At 44.7% G+C, this 24,058-nt stretch overlaps 1 protein-coding gene across 1 annotated transcript in view; it reads right to left on the minus strand.

Moving 5' to 3' along the window:
• The window catches only part of MTBP (MDM2 binding protein), a 155,181-nt gene that overhangs the window by 120,062 nt on the left and 11,061 nt on the right, over window positions 1-24,058 (minus strand). Inside the window, exons 2-4 of the mRNA XM_033933248.1 lie at window positions 17,441-17,518; window positions 10,613-10,686; window positions 10,237-10,382 (exon numbers count right to left, since the gene is read on the minus strand). Coding sequence (XP_033789139.1) covers window positions 10,237-10,382; window positions 10,613-10,686; window positions 17,441-17,518 — 298 coding nt within the window. The remainder of the gene's footprint in view (window positions 1-10,236; window positions 10,383-10,612; window positions 10,687-17,440; window positions 17,519-24,058) is intronic.

The raw sequence follows: 24,058 nt of genomic DNA on the forward strand, positions 1-24,058 counted from the left end.
TGCTTGCTCCAAAATTTTACTTTCTAGAATGATGTAGCAGACTCACCATAAACTGCAGTCATGCATTCATGGATCTCCTTTGGCTTTTTCCCTTCTTTTGTGAGAAATGTTATCACTGAACGGTGCTCCAAATTTTGCAGTTTCTTATTTGTTTTGCATGAGAACTCTCCTGTCTCTTGGAATGTTAGGCTCGCACCGAGTCGCAACTGCGCATGAGTAACCTTGAAACATGTCACAAAATGCTTGCTACTTTCTTTCATACTCAGGCAGATAAATTATTCTACGCCCCTCGTAGTTCAAGTAGGTCATCATTAACTCATCGTTATATCCCAGGAGTTTCATTAGACAGTCTAGAAATGTACTTTTACAATTACCATTTTGCATCCGCAAAATAAGACAACCTAACTTCCAAAGCAGGAAGAAAGTCTGGAGTAGAGTCTAAAGAGAATTGTTGTGCCCAAGATTGGTTCTTATGTAGCAAGGGCATTGCCTAAGGATCATGGCCTGAAGACTCAGTGCCGATATTTGAAAGGAAAACTTCAAAGATGACTCAAGCTTGCAGTCATGGACATCTTAAAGAACGGTACTGCTTTCCACAAGGATGGTTGTAGTTTCCTTAATGACCATTGTAATTAAGGAATCAACCTTAGGTCAAACAAACATCTCCACTTGAGAAGAGAGAATAGGGTTAATATATCATAACCCTTGCATACCTTGAGAATGGCATCAGGAACTTTCTACTGAGCTGAAATAAGCTTTTGTATAGCTTCATGAACATGAAACAAATTTTGGAGGCTTTTTGCTCCCTGACATAATAAATGGTGGCATAGAAACCCCTTGAGAATGCAGAGAGGAAATAATTAAAGCCTTGGAGGTTCTGAATAACAGTGGTAACTCCTCCTCAAGAAAAAGTCTAGTTGCAGTAGGATCATCCCCTTCAACACCTGGAAGGTCCTCCTCCACATAATCCTGAGTAGCTGAGTATAGTGACGTGATACAATGATCCTGTTCAGAACCATGCAGAGAGGGAAGAGATACTTCATCAAAATCTTTAGCAGCCTCCAATCCGTGCTTCTTTGCAACTTGCCAACGAATAGTAGCCTGAGGAGACACTGTGACAATGTCAGGCTGACTACACTTCAATAAATAAGACTGATGTAGAGCATGAATTTAGAAGATAAAGGCAGAAAAGCAAGTATTCTGCCCTAAATCGAACTCCCTAAGCTTGGGAGGGGGGGGGGGCAGTTTGAGACCTTGAGGCAGTTATTAGCCATGGTAAACTCAACACGCTACTGTGTGAAGAATCCAAAATGACTGCCATAGCCTCGCTGTCTGCAGCTGAAGCCGCCAAAACCTCAGTTATGAAATCTTCCTCACTCATAGAGATGGGACCTGCTAAAGGCTACAAATCGTACTGTGCTGAGCTTTCTACTTGACAAGAACACATACTAAACTGACCAGACGCTGTTCTCTAAATTGTACCGACTAACAGTATCTTCAGTAATAAAATCTCTGTATTTTGACCATAGCACTTGGACTTTTCTCTATAGTCTATTCGCTTTGTGTAAACTACAAAATACAATTTACAGGTTAAATTTGTCATAGTTACGGTGCAAGATTTTATCCTAACACAACAAATACTGAAGATCTTGTATTAATGCACATTTTTTTGTAATCTATTGAACATAACATAAAGAACATAAGAACTGTCATCTCCGGATCAGACCCATGGTCCATCGAGTCCGGCGATCCGCACACGCGGAGGCCCAGTCAGGTATACACCTGATGTAGTTTTAGTCACCCATATCCCTCTATGCCTCTCGTAAGGAGATGTGCATCTAATTTGCCTTTGAATCCTAGCACAGTGGATTCCTTAATAACCTCCTTTGGGAGAGCATTCCAGGCGTCTACCACTCGCTGTGTAAAGCAGAACTTCCTGGCATTTGTCCTGGACTTGTCCCCCCTTAGCTTCAAACCATGTCCTCTTGTCCGTGTCACGTTGGACAATGTAAATAATTTATTTTCCTGCTCTATTTTATCGATGCCTTTCAGCATTTTGAACGTCTCGATCATGTCCCCTCGCAGCCTCCTCTTCTCAAGGGAGAACAGTCCCAGTTTCTTGAGTCGTTCCAAGTTCTCCATACCTCTTATTAGCTTCGTTGCTCGTTTCTGCACCCTCTCAAGCAGTTTTATATCCTTCTTTAGGTTGGGAGACCAATGTTGGACACAGTATTCCAAGTGTGGTCTGACCATTGCTCTATAAAGCGGCATTATGACTTTCTCCGATCTACTCGTGATTCCTTTCTTTATCATGCCCAACATTCTGTTTGCTTTCTTTGCCGCTGCCGTGCATTGTGCCGACGGCTTCAGGGTCCTATCTATCAGTACACCCAGGTCCTTTTCTTGTTTGCTCTTACCCAGAGTTGCGCCTGACATTCTATACTCGTGTTCCTTATTCTTACTACCTAAATGCATTACTTTGCATTTCTCCACGTTGAACTGCATCTGCCATTGCTCTGCCCATTTCTCTAACTGATACAAGTCGCTCTGGAGTTCCTCGCTATCCTCCTGCGATCTGATTGCCCGGCATAGCTTTGTGTCGTCTGCAAATTTAATGATCTCAATGGATACTCCTTCTTCCAGGTCATTGATGTAAATATTAAATAGGATCGGCCCAAGAACCGAGCCCTGGGGCACACCACTAGTCACTTTCTCCCAGTCTGAGAACTTCCCATTTATGCCCACTCTCTGCTTTCTGTTTTCCAGCCATTTGCCTATCCACCTGTGTATATCTCCCTCTATACCATGGCTTTGTAGTTTCCTGAGAAGTCTTTCATGTGGAACTTTGTCGAACGCCTTCTGGAAATCCAAATATATTATGTCCACCGGCATTCCACTATCAATTTGCTTGTTCACGGTCTCAAAAAATTGAAGTAAATTCATTAAACATGATTTCCCTTTCCTAAACCCATGTTGACTGGGTTTCATCAAGTCGTGTGTATCTAGGTGCCGGACTATGCTATCCTTGATCAGTGCTTCAACCATCTTTCCAGGGACAGACGTAAGGCTCACAGGTCTGTAGTTGCCCGGTTCCCCTCTCGATCCTTTTTTGAAAATTGGCGTGACGTTTGCTATCTTCCAGTCTTCTGGTATCTGTCCAGTTCTGATTGTCAGATTGGCAAGTTTTTGCAATAGCTCTCCGATTTCAACCTTCAATTCCTTTAAAACTCTCGGATGAATTCCATCCGGTCCAGGGGATTGGTCGTGGGCGGGGAAGTTAGGAGAACAGGTATGTGTTTTTATTGCTTTCCTAAATTTGAGAAGTTCTTCAAAGGATCTAATTTGTGGTTTTGATAGCCAATTCTGAAGAGTAGTGTCTAGTTTTTTTCTCTATAAAATTTCAGGGTTTAATCTCTTTCCAGTGACAAATTGTGGTCTACTTTTTTTATTTTCAAACCTTAATATCTAAGGACTGCTGAGCTCTGGGAATTATAATACAGTGGTGCCTCGCACAGCGAACGCCTCGCACAGCGAACGCTGCGCACAACGAACTTTATGTCTTGATTCGTACAACGGACTTCGTTTCACACAACGAAGTCCGGGGTTCCTGCGGGGTTGGATCGCAGCGGGGTTGGTCGAGCCGCGAGGGTAGTCTCCTTCTCCTTACCTGCCCTGTCGCAGCACACAGCCGAACGGAAATCTTCCCGATGTCAGCGCTGACGTCGGAGGGAGGGCTTAAGCAAAGCCCTCCCTTCCTCCGACGTCAGCGCTGACATCAGGAAGACTTCCGTTCGGCTGTGTGCGGCTGCGGCAGGGCAGGTAGGAAGAAGGCAATGGCGAACGAAAGAGGGGGGAGGGGGAGGGGGCGGTCCGCCCCGAAGAATGTGCACAGCTGGTCAGGTCCCCCGATCGACCGACAACAGGCCCGGCCGACAAACCTCCCTGCCCTGTAGCCGCGAATCTAAATTACCTCTTACAGCAGCTTCAATAATCCAGCTGCTGTAAGAAGGTAATTTAGATTCGCGGCTACAGGACAGGGAGATTTGTCCGACCGGGCCTGTTCTGTTGTCGGTCGGGTGCAAAAGCGCCACAAAGGTGGAGGCAGGGAGGGAGGAAAGGTGGAGTGGAGAAGAAAAGACGCTTAAGGGGGGAGAAGGCCGCTGAAAGCACATGTTGGAGCAGGGGATGAGAGGGAGGGAGAGAAGGGGAAATATTGGACAAGGGCAGAAGGGATGCTAAATCATAGGGTGACAGGCAGAGAGAACAACAGGAAAAAGAGTGGAAGCAATCTTGAACCCTGAGGGTGAGGGCAGAGAGAGGTGGTGAGATGATTGATCATGGGGAGAGGGACAAAAGGGAATAGAGATGGGATAGGAAGATAGTGGAAGTAAAAGGACAGGGAGATGTATGTTTTTAGATGTATCTAAATAAAAATAATAACAAAAAATTTATCTTTTTTATGTCATCTTAGCATATTTTATGCTGCAGAACGAATTATTTTTTTTTACATGTATTCCTATGGGAAAACGCGTTTCACATAACGAACGTTTCACATAACAAACTTGCTCCTGGAACCAATTAAGTTCGTTGTGTGAGGCACCACTGTATATGTTTTGAGAAAGCAATCATCTGGGACTATATTTGTTGTTGCAAATTTTAGAAATAAAGTTTTGCACAATGGGTGTTAAATCCACTACGCTCTGTGTTAGAAACAAATACCAAACCACTAATCTAGTCAGTCTAGAATAAGTGTAAATTTCACCTTGAGTATATTTTACATCATTTTATAAGGAATAAAATGCTTTCTTTCAAACTTCATATATATGAATAGAAGCTAAGAACTGAAAACCCCAAAAAGTCTCCTCTGAAGAAGTATCTTGTTTCTTCCTCTATAAATTTAGGTTTTAATCTCTTTCCAGGGCTATTTATTTTGAAATCCACTTTTCCGATTTTCAACCCTTAATATCTCAGGAACCACTAGGCTGTGCAAATTATAAGTTTTCAGAAAGCTCTCATCCGAGGCTAAATTAAAAAAAACAACAAAACCCCCAAAAAAACTCAACACTAACTTTAATTTGATTTTTTCATGTATAGTACATTATGGATAATGGTATTAGTAAGGATAAAAAAACTTGTACCAGAAAAAACACTTGGAACTATGGCAAATAGTAACCTATTAACTGTACATTATATGCTAACCTGTAACCCATCCTGAGTTCTTTGGAGAGGACGGGATAGAAAAATGAATTAAATAAATCCCCAGCACCAAAACAGTTTTAGCAGGTGCTTAAAATTTTCTAAATATTTTTTTACATACTCTAAATACACAGCACTGGTACACAAAATTAAAGCTTGAAGGGCTCATAGGAGTAGATCTGAGAAAAGCTACAGAAGCCGCCATGGGCTGCGACTCGACCCTGTAGATGCAGTCCAGCCTGAGCACAGCAAAAAGAGATGCAAGCAGCCAGCCAATTGGAGAGTGTTCGCTTGGAAACTGGATGACCCAACTTGTTCGGATCAAGGAAACATCTATGTGGCTTAGTCCTTTGCAAGTAAAAAGCCAAAGCACACTTATGAAGAGCTGTTTCTCCAAGATGAGAATGAGGCTTTGGAAAAAACACTGGAAGTACAATTGATTGATTGAGATAAAATTCTGTAAGAATTTTGGATGAGTTTCACCTTGTAGTGATGGAATACTGTGAAAGGTGGGTCCGCTACTAAAGCTTGTAGCTCACTGACTGCGAGCAGACATGAAAGCGATAAGTAAGACCACTTTCCAAGTGAGATATTTCAGATGAGACAAAGACATTGGTTCAAATGGGGGCTTCATCAAATTAGCAAGAACAACATTGAGATCCCAAACCACTGGAGGCGGTTTCAGAGGTGGTTTGACATTGACAAGTCCTTTCATAAATCTGGAAACCACAGGATGAGCAGATAAAGGTTTCCCCTCCAACAGCTGATGAAAAGCAGCAAATGCACTCGAATGGAGATTGATTTGAGGACAGACTGAGATAAATGAAGGAGGTAATCCAGAACTGAAGACAAGGAGGTGGACTGAGGCTCTTTGTGATGAAGATGGCACCAAGCAAAAAATCTAGTCCACTTTTGGTTGTAACATTGTCTGGTGGTAGGTTTTCGGGAAGCATCTAAAATATCCTTGACAGATTGAGAAAACTGCAGGATTGAAATTAAGTCAAGAGGTGCCATGCTGTCAGATGTAGAGACTGCAGGTTGGGATGAAGAAGCGAACCGTGACTATGTGTAAGCAGAGATGGAAAAACTGTTAGAAGTTGTGGCTCCCTGCTGCTGAGTTGAAGTAGAAGGCAGAACCAAGGTTGTCTGGGCCACTGAGGAGCTATCAGAATCATGGTGGAGTGTTCTTGTTCGAGTTTGACAAGTGTCCTGAGAATTAGAGGAAATGCATATAGAAATTTGTTTGTCTATTCCAGAAGAAAGGCATCTGCCTCCAGCTGGTGAGGAGAGTAGATCCTGGAGCAAAACTGGGGCTGTTTGTAGTTGTGGGGAGATGCGAACAGGTCTATCTGAGGAGTCCCCCACTGAGAAAAAAATGTGACAGAGAGGGAGAATTGAGTGTTCATTCGTGAGGTTGCAGGAGACTACTCAAATTTTCCGCTAGAGCATTCTGGTCTCCTTGAATGTAGACCACTTTCAGAAAAATGTTGAAGAATTGCCCAATTCCAAACCTTCTGAGCTTCTTTGCACAGAGGAAGAGACCCTGTGCCTCCTTGCTTGTTGACGTAGTGCATGGCGACTTGATTGTCTGTATGAATGAGTACTAACTGATTATGAAGAAGGTGTTGAAAAGCTTTGAGAGCATTGAAGATCGCTCTGAGTTCCAACAGATTGATGCGATGTCGACGGTCCTCGGTGGACCAATGCTCTTGAGTCCGAAGACCATCTAGATGAGCCCCCCAAGCGTAAGTTGAAGAATCTGTTGTGAGAAACTTCTGGTGAGATGGTGTTTAGAATAGTAAACCTCTGGAGAGATTTAACTAAAAGCATCCACCAGTGAAGAGATTGCCAATGAGAAGGAGTCACTATAATATACTAAGAGATGCCACTGAGATGCCAGTGTCCACTGAGGAATTCTGAGGTGAAGTCTGGCAAAAGGAGTCACGTGAACTGTAGAGGCCATGTGACTTAGAAGAACCATCATGTGTCTCGCTGATAGTGACGTGAGGGTCGACACTTTGTGGCAAAGTTGCAGAAGAGCATCCTGAAGTTGTTGAGGAAGGAATGCTCCGAGTTGCACCGTGTCCAGTACAGCTCCAATGAATTGCAAGTCAGAGGGCTGCAGTTGGGATTTTGAAAAGTTGATCTCGAATCCCAAACTTTGCAGGAACCAGATAATCTGTTGTGTCGCTACAGTAACCCCCTGGCATGTTGGGTCTTTAATAAGCAAGTTGCCCTGATACGGGAAAACCTGGAGACCGTGGCTTCGCAAAGCTGCTGCTACCACTACCAGGCACTTGGTGTAAACTCTGGGAGAAGAGACGAGGCCGAAAGGTAGCACTCTGTACTGATAATGCTGATTTCCCACCTGAAATTGGAGAAACTTGCGAGATACTGCATGAATAGGAATGTGAGTGTTAGCTTCTTTGAGATCCATGAAGCGCCCCTCCTGGCCTAGTGGAACCACTGCATAGACTTTAGAAGGATGAGATCTCTTCAAAGATGATTCAACCACAAGAGAAAGTTGTGGTTTCTCAAATCCTTTATGAGAAACTGTTTTGTAGCAAGATTCCAACTTGGTTGGCACCGCAGGAATGGAATATGGTGTATCCAAATTATGCTCAAAAGTATGGTTCAGAATGGCATTCATGAGCAATCTGAGAGAGTCCCTAGGAGGATGAGGCATTTCAAGTTCCTCCAAAAGTTTTTTTTAGTGTATTTGGAGTCGGGCTCCAAAGAAATGTCCAGATCCTTACTCATCTAGCAAAGGAACTTTGTGAAGGACACCATATCAGCTGAGGCATGATCTTCCTGAGTATAAGAGGGATGAGATTTCTGAAGAGCAGAAAAAGAAGGGGACGCCTCACGTGAATACTGGTACTAAAGATCTGATTCAGGTGGTAGGGATGTAGAAGAATACCTGCTTTGAGAAGGAACTGGAGAAACAGAATGTTTGCTTTGAGAGGAATGAGCTGGAGAAGATGGTCGTGATCCACGAGGACCATGCGCCAGGTGAGAACGAGACTCCTTTGGCGACTATTTTGACAAAAGGAGTGCGTGGCCTGGAAGAGCCTCGATGCAATAGTGAACGAGGTGTCGAGACTCGATGACCTCAAGAGGAGGAGCGCCTCAAGGAACGATGTTTTGGCGAGGACAATCTGCGCCTCGAAGAACTGGAATGTGAAAAATCCTGTTGCTTCTGCCTCGAATGATAATACTCAGAAGAGCCTCGAGTCTGACAAGGTGACATCGAGACTTGTCTCAATGCATGCTTCGATAACTGAAGGTGCAGTAGAGCTGGCATTTGAGACCTCGGTGACTGGGATCTATGCTCTGAAGAATGACTCGATGAAGATCGAGGTAGAGACACTCTCAAGGACTTGGCTCCTTGCAGAGTAGACGAGTGCGCAGGCTGGACTGCAGGTAACAGAGACGAGGTTGCAGTTAACTTGGTCAGCATGTTATCAAACTCTTTTTGCAGGAGAGCTTCCAGTATGTCCTGAAAAACAGGTAGCGATACCAATTGAATTGGTATGTTTGGTGTTGCCGAACATTCCATCGAGGAAGACCTTGATGAAGAAGGGACTCTTTACCTGGAAGCACGGCTTGCAGAGGGTTTCTGAATGACCGGCAGAGCTTGACTGTCTGCATGAATGGCCGGAGACTCTGCTTGAAAGACTGGTGGTGGCTTCTTAGGCAGCATACCTGAATGAGGAGACATCGACTTGGACGGAGCTCCGTCCGGCAATGTCTTCGACGACTTCCCTGAGGTCAAAAACTTGACCATCGAAGATGGCTTAGTCAAGGCCGAGGTCGGAGTCGAAGTCAAGATCGAGGCTTTTACCATCGAGGAAGATTTAGTTGAGGTGGATGGCTTGTCAGAGGTTAAATCCATGCCTCCAAATATTTTTTCTTGCTGTACCCGACGCTTCTTTAGAGCGCACGACTCCATACAGTGGTCTGGTCCGACACTAAATACACCAATGATAGGGGATCGGTGATGGAGATCACACATTGACACCGCGTACACTTCTTGAATCCTGTGAGCGGACGGGACATCGAAGTAAAGATGGCCGCAGCCAAATCGAAGTCCGCAAATTTAGGCCGCAGAATGGGTCCCGTTATACAATATATTATTTTATTGATTTTTTTAAATACATAAAAAACCACTACAACTCTCGTACGAAAAAAAAAAATGAATGAAAGCTGTGGTAGAGAAAGCAATTCGAAAAATCAAACTAGTTTGACGCTTGCACAGAACTGAAAAATAATGGCTTCTCAGCTCCGCGGAAAAACTAGAACTGAGGAGATGCTGAGGAGATGCACGCCCTACGTTGGGCGGGAAAGCACTCGCGCAAGCCCGGTGCGACAGTCGCAAACTTTCTAAAAGTTCTTCAAGCAAGTCTGCTTGTGAAGCTGTCCGCATCAGGGCTCCATGGATGACGTCACCCATATGTGAGAATATGCTGCTTGCTTGTCCTGGGATAAACTACAGTTATTTAGCATCTACCTATCCCCATGAGTGCCGGATAACTGAGAGTTTACTGTACTAATCTTTAGCTTTGAGTAAAATGGGGCTTTTAAGAATGCCATATGTGCAGTTTACCATGTTTTGATTATACTTATTATTATTTGATAAGCCATTTTTGACTCAGGGAAAATATCCATAAACCAGAAAAATCCATTATCTAGAAAGGTCTTGGTTCTAAATTGTGCTATTTAATATATGCTCTATTGCGTCATAAGAACAGTTTTATTTATTACTGTTCTGTACCATCTCTCCTGATGCGACTCCAAAATGGTTAGCAATATAAAATCATACAATGCAAATATAATCAGAACATCCTAAAAATATAGAACACTCAAGTACCATAACAAATCTTAAAACAACAATGTTCTGCAACAAACAGCATTCTATTAGAATAACATCCAAAGGAGTTTGCAATTATCCCTTCCGGGATGAATACAATGGTGGGAGTTTTAGACATATACAATAAATACCCTGGCATATGTATTTCAAAAAAAGTATAATGGCCATACTCAGCAAGGGAAATGGAATCTCTACTGTCATCTTCTTCAAAACTTTGAATAGCACCCAAGCATTCTTCAATTGCTGTCTGTACATTATCCTCAAAGTCTTCATTTTCGGTGTTCAAATTGAACTCTTCCCAATTTGAACTAGAAAACTAGATTAATAGATAATAGAAGTCAGAAAATGTTTTTATTAAAAAGGTATTAGAATTCATTTAATACCTTTTTGAAGGATTTGACTTAAGGCAGTGTACAGCAAGAATAAGTCAAACAAACAAAAACAATAAAACAAATTACAGCATTAAATATTCAAATTACAATACAAAGTTTGACATTGTACACTACATTATTAGTGCTATCCTTTCCATTCCTCACAAAATAATACCTGAAAATCTCCATATATTGCTTGAACCGCAAAGAACCACTTTCTCACACCAGGAATTCCAGCAAGTGAGCAGGCTGGAAAACAAAATGGTATTAAAATTCTGGAAGAGATGATATCCAATTTCTAATCTATTGAACACTAGTATGTGAGGGTTCACTGAACTACTCCTAAAACATTAAAAATCTACATTCATAGGCAATGAATTACTTAATGCCATCATCAACCATTTTCCCTGCACTATTCTACTTCTCAGTAATACAGTCAAGTATTTATTATTTGCCACATATATATACCGCCTTAATCAAAGTTGTTTACAATAAAACATACATATATACGTAAAACATAAACGCATTTTTAAAAAAAATCTAGCATCACCTCTCAGGGAAGATAAACACACTGACTCTGAGACCCTAGAGAGGAAGAAAAGAAATTCAAACATGTCTACTTAGTGGTGATTAGATGGTAACATTAGAAATCGCAAAACAAAGTCAGTGCTTGGCAGACTTTTACAGTCTGTGCCCTGATTGTGGCTGAACAGATATACCAATGCCGGGCAAATTTCTATTGTCTGTGTCCCATATATGGCAAGACAGATCAGGATAGGCTAGAGTTAGCTTTGATGGCAACTCCAGCAGTGGAGCCCTTTAAACAGCAAGGACAAATCAACTATGCGATTTATGTTGTTTGGCAGACTGGATGGACTGTACTGTTCTTTATCTGCCATCATGTTATTATATTAGAACCACCAGAATCCTGTTGTTCTGTACTAGAGATTGACACTGTGACTGAAGCTGAATGGAATGAAAAAAGGTGCTGGACCCATGTGGGTGGGGCTGGGGTTGCAAGGGACAGAGGGACTGAACCTGCAGAGTGGTAGACCCATGATGGTGGGGAGCTGGAAGGAAGGGAAAGATGTGCTGGACCTATGTTGGGGAAAAAGAGAGAGATGTTGAACCTGCAGGGAGGAGGAGAAAGAAGGGAAGGGCAATAGAAGATGCTGAACCAAGGGGATGAAGGAAATGAAATTCTGAACACAGAAAAGGGAGGGCATTAAGAGAACAAAAGACATATTGGCGTAAGGGAGTACTCTTTGGGTTTTGGCCAGGTACTAGTGACCTGGATTGGCCACAGTGAGAACAGGTTACTGGGCTTGATGGACATCTTTGGTCTGACCCAGTAAGGCTATTCTTATGTTCTTATGAGAAACAGAAACCAGAACCTGAGATCAACATGGTTCACATGATTTGAAAAATAAAAGGACCTGACAACAAAAGATAGAAAAAAAAAAGAGAAGAAATTAGGTTCTTACCTGCTAATTTTCTTTCTGTCAGCTTGTAGACTGGTATAGTCCTTATGAATGGGTTATAGGCCTCACTGCTACCAGCAGGTGGAGACTGAGCACAAACTTGTATATCAGGCTACAATCTGCTTAGCAACTCAGACTGCCGAATAGCCAAGCAGAACCTAGGAAAGACTTCAACTGAAAACAGTATAACACACTCCGAACAGGAGTGGAAAAAACAACAAATACTTATAAACTACTGTTGGAACATGTGTAGAACTTAATCCTGGTATAGAAAACATCCCCACAGCTCACCAGCTAAGCCAGCTCAGCTATAGCCGCTGTTCTTTCTTCTCACCGGCCCTAGAAAAATTCTAGAACCTGCAGAAAAAACAAAATCTGTACGCGAGTAAAACAAAAACCCGTAATCACCGCACAAAGACAGACAGGGTGGGGGACTATACCAGTCTACAAGCTAACAAAAAGAAAATTAGCAGGTAAGAACCTAATTTCTCCTTCTGTATCGCTTGGAAGACTGGTGGTATAGCCCTTACGAATGGGACGTACCAAAGCAGTACTCATTAAGGGTGGGACCCCCGAAGGGCTGAGACCAGAACACGTTCACTGAATACCACGTCCTGACGCGCTTGAACATTGTAGTGTCTTACAAAGGAATGCAGAGAAGACCAAACTGCAGCCTTGAAAATATCCACAAGAGAAGATTCAGCCGAAGAAGCTGCCTGACCCCTAGTGGAATGAGCCTTAAGAAATTCTGAAACAGGCTTCTTCTTCAGAAGATAAGTGGAAGCAATAGTCTCCTTGATCCAGAGCGCAATAGTACCCATAGAAACACTATCCCCCTTACGAGGATACGCTAGAAGGACAAAAAGATGATCCGATTTCCTGATCTCCTGGGTCCTCTGCACATAAGAGCGAAGGACCAGACTGACATCCAACTTGCACAGCTGTCTCTGCTCTGAAGAGCCCTCCCAGCCACCCAACACCAGGAGGACCACTGCCTGCTTAACATGAAAAGGAGAAATTACCTTTGGCAGAAAGGAAGGAGTCATTGAGCAGGGCAGGCGGCAGGGGACATGGCGGGGGCGCTACCCGCACCCTGATGGGCCCCACGGAAGGACTGCATGCGCTGGAAGAACCTGCCTCTAGAGAGCCCAGGAGACTGAAAAGAGGCAGCCCCTCGACCAGGGCAGAAACGGCAGAAATCACGACCAACCCTACGAGCAGCACCACCTCGAGCCAGTGGCCTAGGCCTATCTTCAAGCAAATGAGGCACCTTAGAATCAGTGAGAGTCTGAATCAACTTGTTCTGGTCCTCACCAAACAAGAAAGATCCTTTAAAGGGAAACTTTGTCAACTTAGCTTTGGACGCTGAATCCGTCGACCAAGCGCAAAACCACAAGGTACAGCGAGCTACCACTGCAAACACCAACGACTTGGCAGAAGCTCACAAGGGGTCATATATGGCATCTGAAAGATAAGAAGCACCCAATTCAATCTTTGCCACCTCGCGCTTGAGCAATTTCCAATCCTCAGATTTACTGTCAAACACATGCTCGGCCCAGCGAAAACACACCCAAGCCACCAGCCCATCACGCATTGCTGCCTGGACCACCAAAGCTGTCACATCAAAACTCTGTTTAAGGAGGGACTCCAACTTACACTAATCCGGGTCCTTCAAGGCCGCACCACCCTCAACAGGCACGGTATGCCTCTTAGAGATGGCTGAGACCAACGCATCCACCACAGGCAACTTCAGAGTGTCCCTATCCCCTTCAGGAATGGGATGCAGGCAGGCCAAAGCATGTGCACAACGAAAGGGAGCTTCCGGCACTTGCCACTGTGCGAGCATAATGACCCGATTATCCTGATGCATAGGAAAAGAGCGGGAAGCAGAGCGGATCCCCTTCAGCAAGAGGTCCATCGTACGCGGGGGCTCAGACACGGTGTCCTCAAAGTGCAAAACTGAGGAAACCTGAAGAATTAGCTCATGAAGGTCGTCCCGCTGAAAAATGCACACCACAGACACCTGGGGGGTGCGCGAACCCCTCGTTGGCGGAATCTGACTCCCCAAGAGGATCCTGGAAATCTCCCCAAGGGTTCAGATCCTCATCAATAACATCTTGCTCCTCTGGGCAAAAATTCTCAACCCAAGAAAACCTCGGGCGCTTTGATGAGAGAGGAGAGGTGTGCAAAACCGCCACTGTAAGGGGCCGCACCAGGGAAGACATCGAGGGCAAACAACCCCCTCCCCCAAGACCCCCCCCCGAAATGGACATGGAACCTCCAGCCACCAGTCCTTAAGCTTTATATAGTGCAAACATACATTTAGGGGGGAAAACCCCGGCGACCCCAAGGGACTCCCTGTACCAGCAGCGGACCCTGCCATACCTTGCCCCTGTATTTCCAGAAGGGGGAAGGTCATAAGAACATAAGCAATGCCTCCGCTGGGTCAGACCTGAGATCCATCTCACCCAGCAGCCCGCTCACGCGGCAGCCCAACAGGTCCAGGACATGTGCAGTAATACTCTATCTATACCTTTCTATCCCCTTTTCCAGCAGGAAATTGTCCAATCCTTTCTTAAACCCCAGTGTCCGTCCACCACACGTTGGGTAAAGAAAAACTTCCTGGCATTCGTTTTGAATCTGTCCCCTTTCAACTTTTCCGAATGCCCTCTTGTTCTTTTATTTTTTGAAAGTTTGAAGAATCTGTCACCTGAGGTAATAGAAATGAAGGAGGAGGTTCCTGCCGAAATTGGACCTGAAACTGCCAAAATCGAAGCTCCTGCGGCCTGTAGTGTCTGAAAAGCCTGGGACTTTCCTGACACTGAGGCCGATGAATCAACCAATGCGAAAAGGGAAACCTTCGCGAGGTACATGCGGCAGGGTGCCCTGGCCGCCGGCAACCACTGCCGACGAGACTTCCCCACCGCTCCGGCCTGCACAACGCTTGCTGCACAGGCCGGCCACGAGTACTTCGTGTCTGGAGCACAATGAGCATTTTTTTCCTCCTTAAAAGCACTCTTTATGCTGAAAAATGCCCTAACTGTAATAAAAGATGAGAAAAAAAACAATACAAATGGCAGTTTTAAAGGGAATTGAGCCCTTTAGGCCGGCATACCTCAGGATTTTTTTTTTTCACTTAGAACAGGCTCCACGACTCTCAAAGCTGGAGAGCTGACCAACCAGGGGGCCAGGCCACCGACTGAGGCACCTCTACAAAAATATGGGTAGGTGGAGGAAAGTGGGGAGAGGGACCCAGCAGACGGATCCCCAAACAGGATCCGTCCAAGCTTTATCCAGCACAAAAGGGGAACCCAGGAGGCCAAAACAATATTCCAACAGTACTAAGAGGGGAGTCGAATTAGTCTTACCACCTGCTTTAACAGAGACTGAGGAAGACTGACGGCCTCTTTTACAAAGCCGTGCTAGCGGCTGCTGCTCGGCAACAGCCCCAAAGCCCTTTAAATATCTATGGGCTTCGAGGCTGTTAGCGCAGCTTTGTAAAAGAGGCCGTGAGTTGCTAGGCAGATTCTAGCCTGATATACAAGTTTGTGCTCAGTCTCCACCTGCTGGTAGCAGTGAGGCATATAACCCAGTCTACCAAGCGATACAGAATTTTTATTTTGTGATTAGAATATATCACATTTGAAATGTGTATCCTGCCAGAGCTGGTATTAGATATAGTTGGGGACCACAAAGCCCACTAACAGGCTGTACCTTGTTTCAAGTTTATTTAAAATTTCTTATACTGCCCAATCAAGCCTTCTAGGCGGTGTACAAAAACGCTAAAACAATGTGCTAAATAAAAAACATTTTAAACAAAAATTTTTAAAGACATGATAAACAGGAACAAAAGGGAAGGAAGGGTTTGAACTACAATTGATAGAGAAAAAGAGAACATGCAAGGGGAAGAATAACAAAGGGAGGGGGGGGGGCTGAAGGTAAAAACCTTTCTTGAATATAAGTCGCCCTTAAAAGCTTCCAGGGGGCAGTTGCCCTTGTTGCAGTATTCTGTTAGCATGATTTTTCTATTAGCATTCTCTAGTAATTTGGCTTGTTTTGTTTTCTTGATAGTGGAAGGGATATTTGTGAGAGGAAGGGGTTTTGTTGATCCTTGCTCTGTATTATATGTGATTTATGAAACTGACAATTGTACAGAATATTATTTTTATACTTTAATAAAATAAGTTCAATATAAAATCTTTCAATATAAAATCTTAACTATTCGAGGCTTGTGCGGATGGGATCAGAGGGTTTGCGGGGACGGTGAGGGGACAAATTTTTTCCCTACACCATTCTCTATTCTGTACTTCCTATAAGATCGGGGTTAGGATGAAGGTAGAAAACACTTGTGTTGTCAAACAGTAGCTGAGCAAGGAGTGACAGAAAAAGGGGGCAGGCAAGCAAGGTTTACTGCTGCCAGGTAAAGGGATGGAGAAGCACAGCAGCATAAAGACTAAGTTGGTTCAGGAGAAAGGGTTGAAGGCGTGAAAGAAGAGAGAGTATAGAAGAACTAAATGGAAAGCTGCTAAATTGGCATGAAAAAGAAGGTGAAAGGCAACAGATACCAGTGGTGAATACAAGATGATGAATAAGAAGGAAGTGGTGCCAGAAGGGAGGGGGGAAAAACAGGTGTAAAGGAGTTAACTGGAGATGAAAGCCACTGGACACTGTGAAAAAGGTTTTCTTTTCCCCCTATCTCAACCTTGGCCAGGTTACCCTTAACTCTCAAAATTATGGCAGAAAAATTGGTGCTATAGTTTGCATGACACAAGATTCATCACCCCCTCCTGGTGTATATGAAAAACCTTCTAAAATTTAGAGATGCTTACTACTTAAAAAAAAGATGAGGAATACAATATTGAACAAAAATACAAATTAGTGTGTAATGCATGTTCATAAAATCTAATTCCCTTCTCCTCCTACCCATCATTGATTAAATAACTGTTTCTCCAACTACAGACCTTCTGCACTACCTTTCTCTTGCATGCTTCCTCCCATAGAGGAGAGCCTGGAGGAGATCAAGGACAAGATAAATCTAACCAAGCTGTATAACACCTTGAGTGTATTCCTTTAAAAAGGAAATAAACCAATAACCAAGACACATACAAGGTATGGAGAGTCAGAAGCTCAGACACACTATGGCTCACTTGTATGCTTCCTTTCCTCCTAGCCTCTCCCTGATTATTCAAAGACTGCATGCAATTACATAGTAACATAGTAACATAGTAGATGACGGCAGATAAAGACCCGAATGGTCCATCCAGTCTGCCCAACCTGATTCAATTTAATTTTTTTAATTTTTTCTTCTTAGCTATTTCTTGCACTGAAAGCCTATTCTACCCATAAGGCTCCTCTTGTTTGACCATCCATCTATAACCACAAAAACAAGTAGGCTGCTCTCTTCCTCAGAGGTTAACTTACAGGGTTTTGTTTTGTTAACCCTGTACACATTTCTGAGTACACTCAAAAGCTTACTTGAACTCACTGATTGAAATCATTCCCCAGAAATAGAACATATTCACCTGGAAATGGGTTTGTAGCTGAAGCAGATCTGCAGTTTTCTTTAATACTATTATAAATGTTGTTTCCAACTTCCAAACCTGAATATTTAAAACAAATACACAGAAAGTAAATTAGGCAGAAAATAAATATTTTAATAATCATATCTATTCCTACATTTCTAGGCAAATTACAACTCACAGTCAAAAAACCAAATATTAAAACCCAAATATTTCCATTTATAATGCTAGTTATTGTTCAAGGCAAGTAGCATATGTACTCTAATATAAACCAAGATTTTTGGGTTAAAAAAAGCCCAAAAATGGGGTCTCAGTTTATATTTGGGTCATCACCCACCCTCCTGGACTTGTTGCAGGCCTCCGCCAGGCCTGCCATACGGCCTGGTAGGGTTAGCTGAAACAGGAGGGATCTGATACCACCAGATGTAGCTCCTAAAGTAGAACTGTTTAGCCTAAACACCCCCTACTTAACTGAACTAAGAAACTTGGAATAGAAGCAAAGGAGCTAAGGAGCTTGTGAAATACCATCCATCCACCTGCTTGGAGATAGAGAATACTGGCTTCCCATCCTATATATGACAGCACTCAGCTTTTGTGTTCTCTATATCTGCCTGCTGGTGAAAGATCTTAACCCACTTATCTCTGGATTAATCTGCTGCTGATGACAAGGAAGTATGATACTACACTTACCTGGTAACTTTTTTTCCTTGAATTCTGCTAGATCAGTTCAGATAAGAACATATTTGGATAGACCAGAAGTCCATCAAGCCCAATATCCTGTTTCAGACAGTAGCTAAGTACCAGGCAAGAGCACAAAACAGTAAAGCATATTTTATGCTGCTTATCCCAGGAATAAGCAGTGGATTGCTAAGAACATCTTAATAATGGCTTATGGACATTTTAGGAACTTATCCATACCTTTTTAAACTCTGCTACACTAACTGCTTTTACTACATTCTCTAGCCACAAATTCCAGAGTTTAAATTACAGTGTTCCCTCGCAAATTTACAGTTTGCGAATCGCGGACTCGCTCATTTGCAGTCTGCTCTGACAGTCTCTTCCTATAGTAAAGTCGGACTACATCAATCAGGAGCTGCATGTCAAAGCAGTAATTTTCTTCACCCACCAGCGCTCCAGCTGCCCTCTCCTGCCTTTAGACAGGTAAAAAACCGCATTCCTAGAACAGCTGCAGTGTTGGACACATCGGAGGCTCAGCCAGGTGTACCCTGGCGAATACATTAGTCACTCGTATCCCTCAAGGTCTCCTGCAAGAAGATGTGCGTCCAATTTTCCCTTAAATCCTAGAATGGTGGTTTCCTCCACCAGCTCTTTCGGGAGAGAGTTCCAGGCGTTCACCACTCGCTGTGTGAAGCAGAACTTTCTGGCATTTGTCCTGGCCGTGTCCCCTCTCAGCTTCAGGCCATGACCTCTGGTCCGAGTCTGGGTTACATTTGCCAATGTGAATAACGCTGTTTCTTGCTCACCATCCTTTCCCCCTGCTGGTGAGTAAGCTTGCTCCATTTTGTCGATTCCTTTTAGCAATTTAAAAGTCTCTTATCAGATCCCCTCTCAATCTTCTCTTCTCAAGGGTGAATAATCCCAGTTTTCTGAGGCGATCTTTGTAGCTCAAGTTCTCCATACCTTTTACTAGCTTTGTCGCTCGCCTCTGCACCCTCTCCAGCAGTGTTATATCCTTCTTCAGGTATGGAGACCAGTTTTGGACACAGTATTCCAAGTGTGGTCTGACCATTGCTCTATAAAGCGGCATTATGACCTCCCTTGATCTACTCGTGATTCCCTTCTTTATCATGCCTAACATCCTGTTGGCTTTTTTTGCCGCCGCTGCACAATGAGCCGACAGCTTCAGGGTCCTGTCTATCAGTACCCCCAGGTCCTTCTCTTGTTTGCTCTTCCCCAATGTTATACCTAACAGTTTATATTCATGCTCCTTGTTTTTGCAGCCCAGGTGCATCACTTTGCATTTTTCTACATTAAAATTCATCTGCCAATTTTCTGTCCATCTCTCAAGTTGCTTCAAATCTCTCTGGAGTTCTTCGCTGTCTTTTTGTGACCTGATTGCCCGGCATAGCTTTGTGTCATCTGCAAACTTGATGATAGCACTGGTCGTTTTTTTCTTCCAGGTCATTTACAAAGATATTGAATAAGATAGGCCCAAGAACAGAGCCCTGAGGCACACCGCTAGTTACTTTCTTCCAGTCTGAGTACTTCCCATTTATGCCCACTCTCTGTCTTCTGTTTTCTAGCCATTTTCCTATCCATCTTAGTATATCCCCTTTATTCCATGACTTTGTAGTTTTTTGAGAAGTCTCGCATGAAGTACTTTGTCGAACGCTTTCTGGAATCCAAGTATATTATGTCAACCGGTTCTCCGCTATCAACTTGTTTGTTCACTCCCTTGAAAAACTGAAGTAAGTTTGTCAAGGACGACTTCCCTTTCCTGAAGCCATGCTGACTACCTCTCAGCAGGTCATGGTTATCCAGATGCTGTACTATGCTGTCTTTAATCAAAGCCTCAACCATTTTCCCAGGGACCGATGTGAGACTCACAGGTCTATAGTTTCCCGGTTCTCCCCTTGATCCTTTTTTGAAGATTGGGATGACGTTTGCTATTTTCCAGTCTTCTGGTATCCATCCTGTTCTAATTGACATGTTAGCGAGGGATTGCAGTAGTTCTCCGATTTCCACCTTTAGTTCCTTTAATACTCTCGGGTGAATTCCATCTGGGCCAGGGGATTTGTCACTTTTTAGTTTGTCAATCTGATAGTATATCTGGTCCAGATCCACCTTCACTGTGGTGAGGCTCTCCTCTATTTCCCCCTTGAAAACTTTCACTGTTTCGGGTATTGATGTGGCGTCTTCCTTGGTAAAGACAGAAGCAAAGAAGGAATTTAATCTGTCAGCAATCTGTTTGTCCTCTTTGATGTATCCTTTTCTTCCTTGGTCGTCGAGAGGGCCCACTGTCTCCTTTGCAGGTTTCTTCCCTTTAACATATCTAAAAAAGGGTTTGAAGTTTTTGACCTCTTTGGCTATCTTCTCCTCATAGGCCCTTTTGGCTTCTCTCACAGCCTTGTGGCACTTCTTCTGGTCGTCTTTGTGACTGTTCCAAGCCTCAGTTGTTTTCTCGCGTTTCCATTTTTTAAATGAGTCCTTCTTTTCCCTAACTGTATCCTTCACCTCTTTGGTTAGCCAAGCTGGTTCTCTTTTGGCTTTAGTTTTCCTTCCTTCGGCTATCTGCGGGATGTATAGATTCTGTGCTTCGGTGATAGTATTTTTTAGTAGGGACCATGCTTGCTCTACCGTTTCTATTTTGGCTGTCCTTTTCTTGATCTGTTTTCTTACCATGGCTCTCATGTTATCGTATCTTCCTTTTTTAAAGTTAAAGGTCGTGGTTAGGGTCTTTGTTTGCTTCCCCTTCCCGATGTCGAGTTTAAAGTAGATCGCTCGTCCCCAGCGGGAACGTGACTTCTACTTCTTTTGTTTGCCCAGTTATGCCATTTAGGACCAAGTCTAAGGTGGCGTTTCCTCTTGTCGGTTCTTCTACCATTTGTTCTAGGAAGCAGTCACCCATCATTTCCAGGAACTTTATTTCTTTGCCACAGCTTGAGGTTACTAGGTTCCAGTCTATTCCTGGGAAATTGAAGTCTCCCATGATCATTACATTGCCCGTCCTACATTCATGTCTTATTTCTTCTATCATCTCAGAGTCTGTTTCCTCCGTCTGACCTGGGGGTCGATAGTAGAGACTTATTTTTGTGTCTGCTCCGTTCTGTCTGGGGATCTTTACCTAGAGGGACTCCAGTTTCTTTTTCTCCTCCGCCTTCCCTTCTCCAGTAGATTCTACTCCTTCCTGGACATATAGCGCAATGCTTCCCCCTTTCTGCCCTGTTCTTTCTCTTCTGTAAAGCTTGTATCCCTGCAGTACTGTATCCCATTCATTTTCCTTGTTCCACCATGTTTCTGTTATGCCAATGATATCTATTTCTTCACGTCTTGCTAATGTTTCCAACTCCCCCTTTTTATTTCTCAGGCTTCTGGCATTCGTGTTCATACATTTAAGCTCCCTTTGTGCTACCTTCTTGGACTTTCTGGGCTTCACAGTCCCTATTGTATCTTTCACGGCATCTATTTGCGCTCCATTGTTGTCTCCCTCATTTGCTGCAAGTTCTTCCCCTTCATCTGAGCGGAAGTCCTTATTTCCTGCTGTCCGGGCCATCGACTGGTTGTCGACTGTCCGCTCTCCCCTGATCTTCAGTTTAAAGTCTTCTCAATGATCTTCTTCATGTTTCCAGCCAATATTCTCGCCCCTTCTTTAGTGAGGTGTAGTCCGTCCTTCCTATAGTACCTGCTCCTTCCCCAGAACGTCGTCCAGTTGCGCACGATTCAAATCCTTCTTTCTCGCACCATCGTCTTATCCAGGCGTTGATTTCTCGCAGTTCATCTTGCCTCTTCGCATCTGCTCTCGGTACCGGGAGGATCTCAGAAAATGCCACTGTCACCTCCCTGACCTTCAGTTTTCTTCCAAGTGAGCGGAGCTGGTTCTTCATTTCCTCCCTATCATACTTCTGTCCGCTCACGTCATTGGTTCCCACGTGGATAAGTACAGCAGTGTCTTCCCCTCCTGCACTGTCTATGATCCTGATGATCCTGCCGGCCACATCCTTCACTCTTGCTCCGGGCAGTCTGTCTTCCCTTCCTCCTGTGATGTGGCTGTCTACATTGCGTATAATGGAATCTCCAACGATGATCCCTATCTTCTCTATTCGAGGGTTTCTTGGGGGTCGCAAGTCCACGTCCATGGTGTAGGTCCTGTCTTCTTTCTTCTGTGACACATCCCCAACCTCCGCTTCCGACTCTTCATCAATTGTAGTGGTATCTCCGCCCATCTCACCATGGCCTTCTTCCTGGGTAGTTCGGGTACAGCTCTCCAACCCTGGGACCTCCACATGTTGCTGGTGGGCTTCCTCGATGAATTTCTCAAGTTCCTCGATCTCTTCGCTGGCACTGGACGGCGGGATGGGCCGGGAAGGGGCGGGCCCGCCTCATTTCGACGAGGCGGTGCCTGCCGGCTGGACGTGCAAGACCCATCTGGCCGTAAGAACAGGTTTGGTGGAGTGGAGGTTTGGGGGTTGTTAGCGCCGGGGGGGGGTGCGTCTTCGGGCAGGAGGGATTGGGCACCCTCCTGCCAGCGATCGATATTGTCGGGGGGGGAGGGGAGATCGGTAATGTCGGGGGGAGGCATCTTCTTGCAGGAGGGTTTGGGCACCCTCCTGCCAGCGATCGGTCAGGGGGCCGCGGAGCAGCAGAGAGATCCCTTGCCGTGATAAGTGTAGCGGGCCGTGTCTAATCTAACCTGATTCTCTAACCAGCGTCTGTAACATGGACGCCGGTTACAGAATTGGGGTTTAGTTTAGGCCGATTCTGAATAGGACGCCTCTCCCGGGCGTCCTGTACAGAATCAGGGCCTAGGTGTCTTGCGGGCCTCGCCTTCAATATAGGCGGCCTGCCTGGGGAGCATTTTTTTTTTAAAACGTGCATCCCGATTGGCTGATTAGACAGCTGTAGGACGCCTACAGCTGCCTAAAATCGGGACGCACTTTTGGAGAATCAGGGCCGAAATGTTCCCTGCTGTGTGGCTAGGTAAGAAAACCCTTGTAACTTACGCTTTTGGTCTTTCTTTTGGGCGACCTAACTTCCTGGCTCCTTCGCAAAGGCTCCTTCGCAAAGGCGCACTCACTAAGGCGAGCGCCTTTGCCGCGCGCCGAACGGCTGCGCGCCGTTGGCTCCCTTCCTGTTAAGGGGGAGTCGGGTCGATGACGCTGATGATGCGGAGGGGGTGGGCGGAGCTTCCTCTCACCGCTACCCGCTCCTCTCCACCGCCGCTGGTAGCTCTCTCCTGATCTTCCCGGCTTCTCCCCACCCGCTGTTCACTTGCGCTTCCTCTGCTTCTTCCGCTCCGCTGCTCCTCTCTACGCAGCCGCTGAAGTGGCCTTCGCGCCCTGGCTCCCTTCCTGCTAAGGGGGAGTCGGGTCGATGACGCTGATGATGCGGAGGGGGTGGGCGGAGCTTCCTCTCACCGCTACCCGCTCCTCTCCACCGCCGCTGGTAGCTCTCTCCTGATCTTCCCAGCTTCTCCCCACCGGCTGTTCACTTGCGCTTCCTCTGCTTCCTCCGCTCCACTGCTCTTCTCCATGCGGCCGCTGAAGTGTAGTGTAGTACACAAAAGCAGCCATGCAGTTTTAAAATAAACATGAACACTTACAGTTGAATCCAAAAAGCTGTTCCTCCAAGTTCTTCTAAGCTCTTTTAGCAGACAGAGGAAGTTGAGCAGATGCTGCTGCCTTTATCTTTGTTTGCTGATCTGCTGAAGACAGGGCAGTGGGAGGCTCCAGGGTCAGGGGGGCCACTTAACTAACTTTCTATTATTAGGTGGTGTGCAAAATGATGTTAAAGTTCAGCCCTGGATCGGAGCATATATGGACAGTGCAGAAAAGACACCTGAACACACATCAAGGCCATAGCACTCACCTACACCTACATCACTACTCTTGTTTACACTCAAATGAACTTGTTAAACACATTATACCTAAAATAAAAAGAAAA

This window comes from Geotrypetes seraphini, chromosome 2 (genome assembly GCF_902459505.1).
Source record: "Geotrypetes seraphini chromosome 2, aGeoSer1.1, whole genome shotgun sequence".
NCBI classification, from domain to species: domain Eukaryota; kingdom Metazoa; phylum Chordata; class Amphibia; order Gymnophiona; family Dermophiidae; genus Geotrypetes; species Geotrypetes seraphini.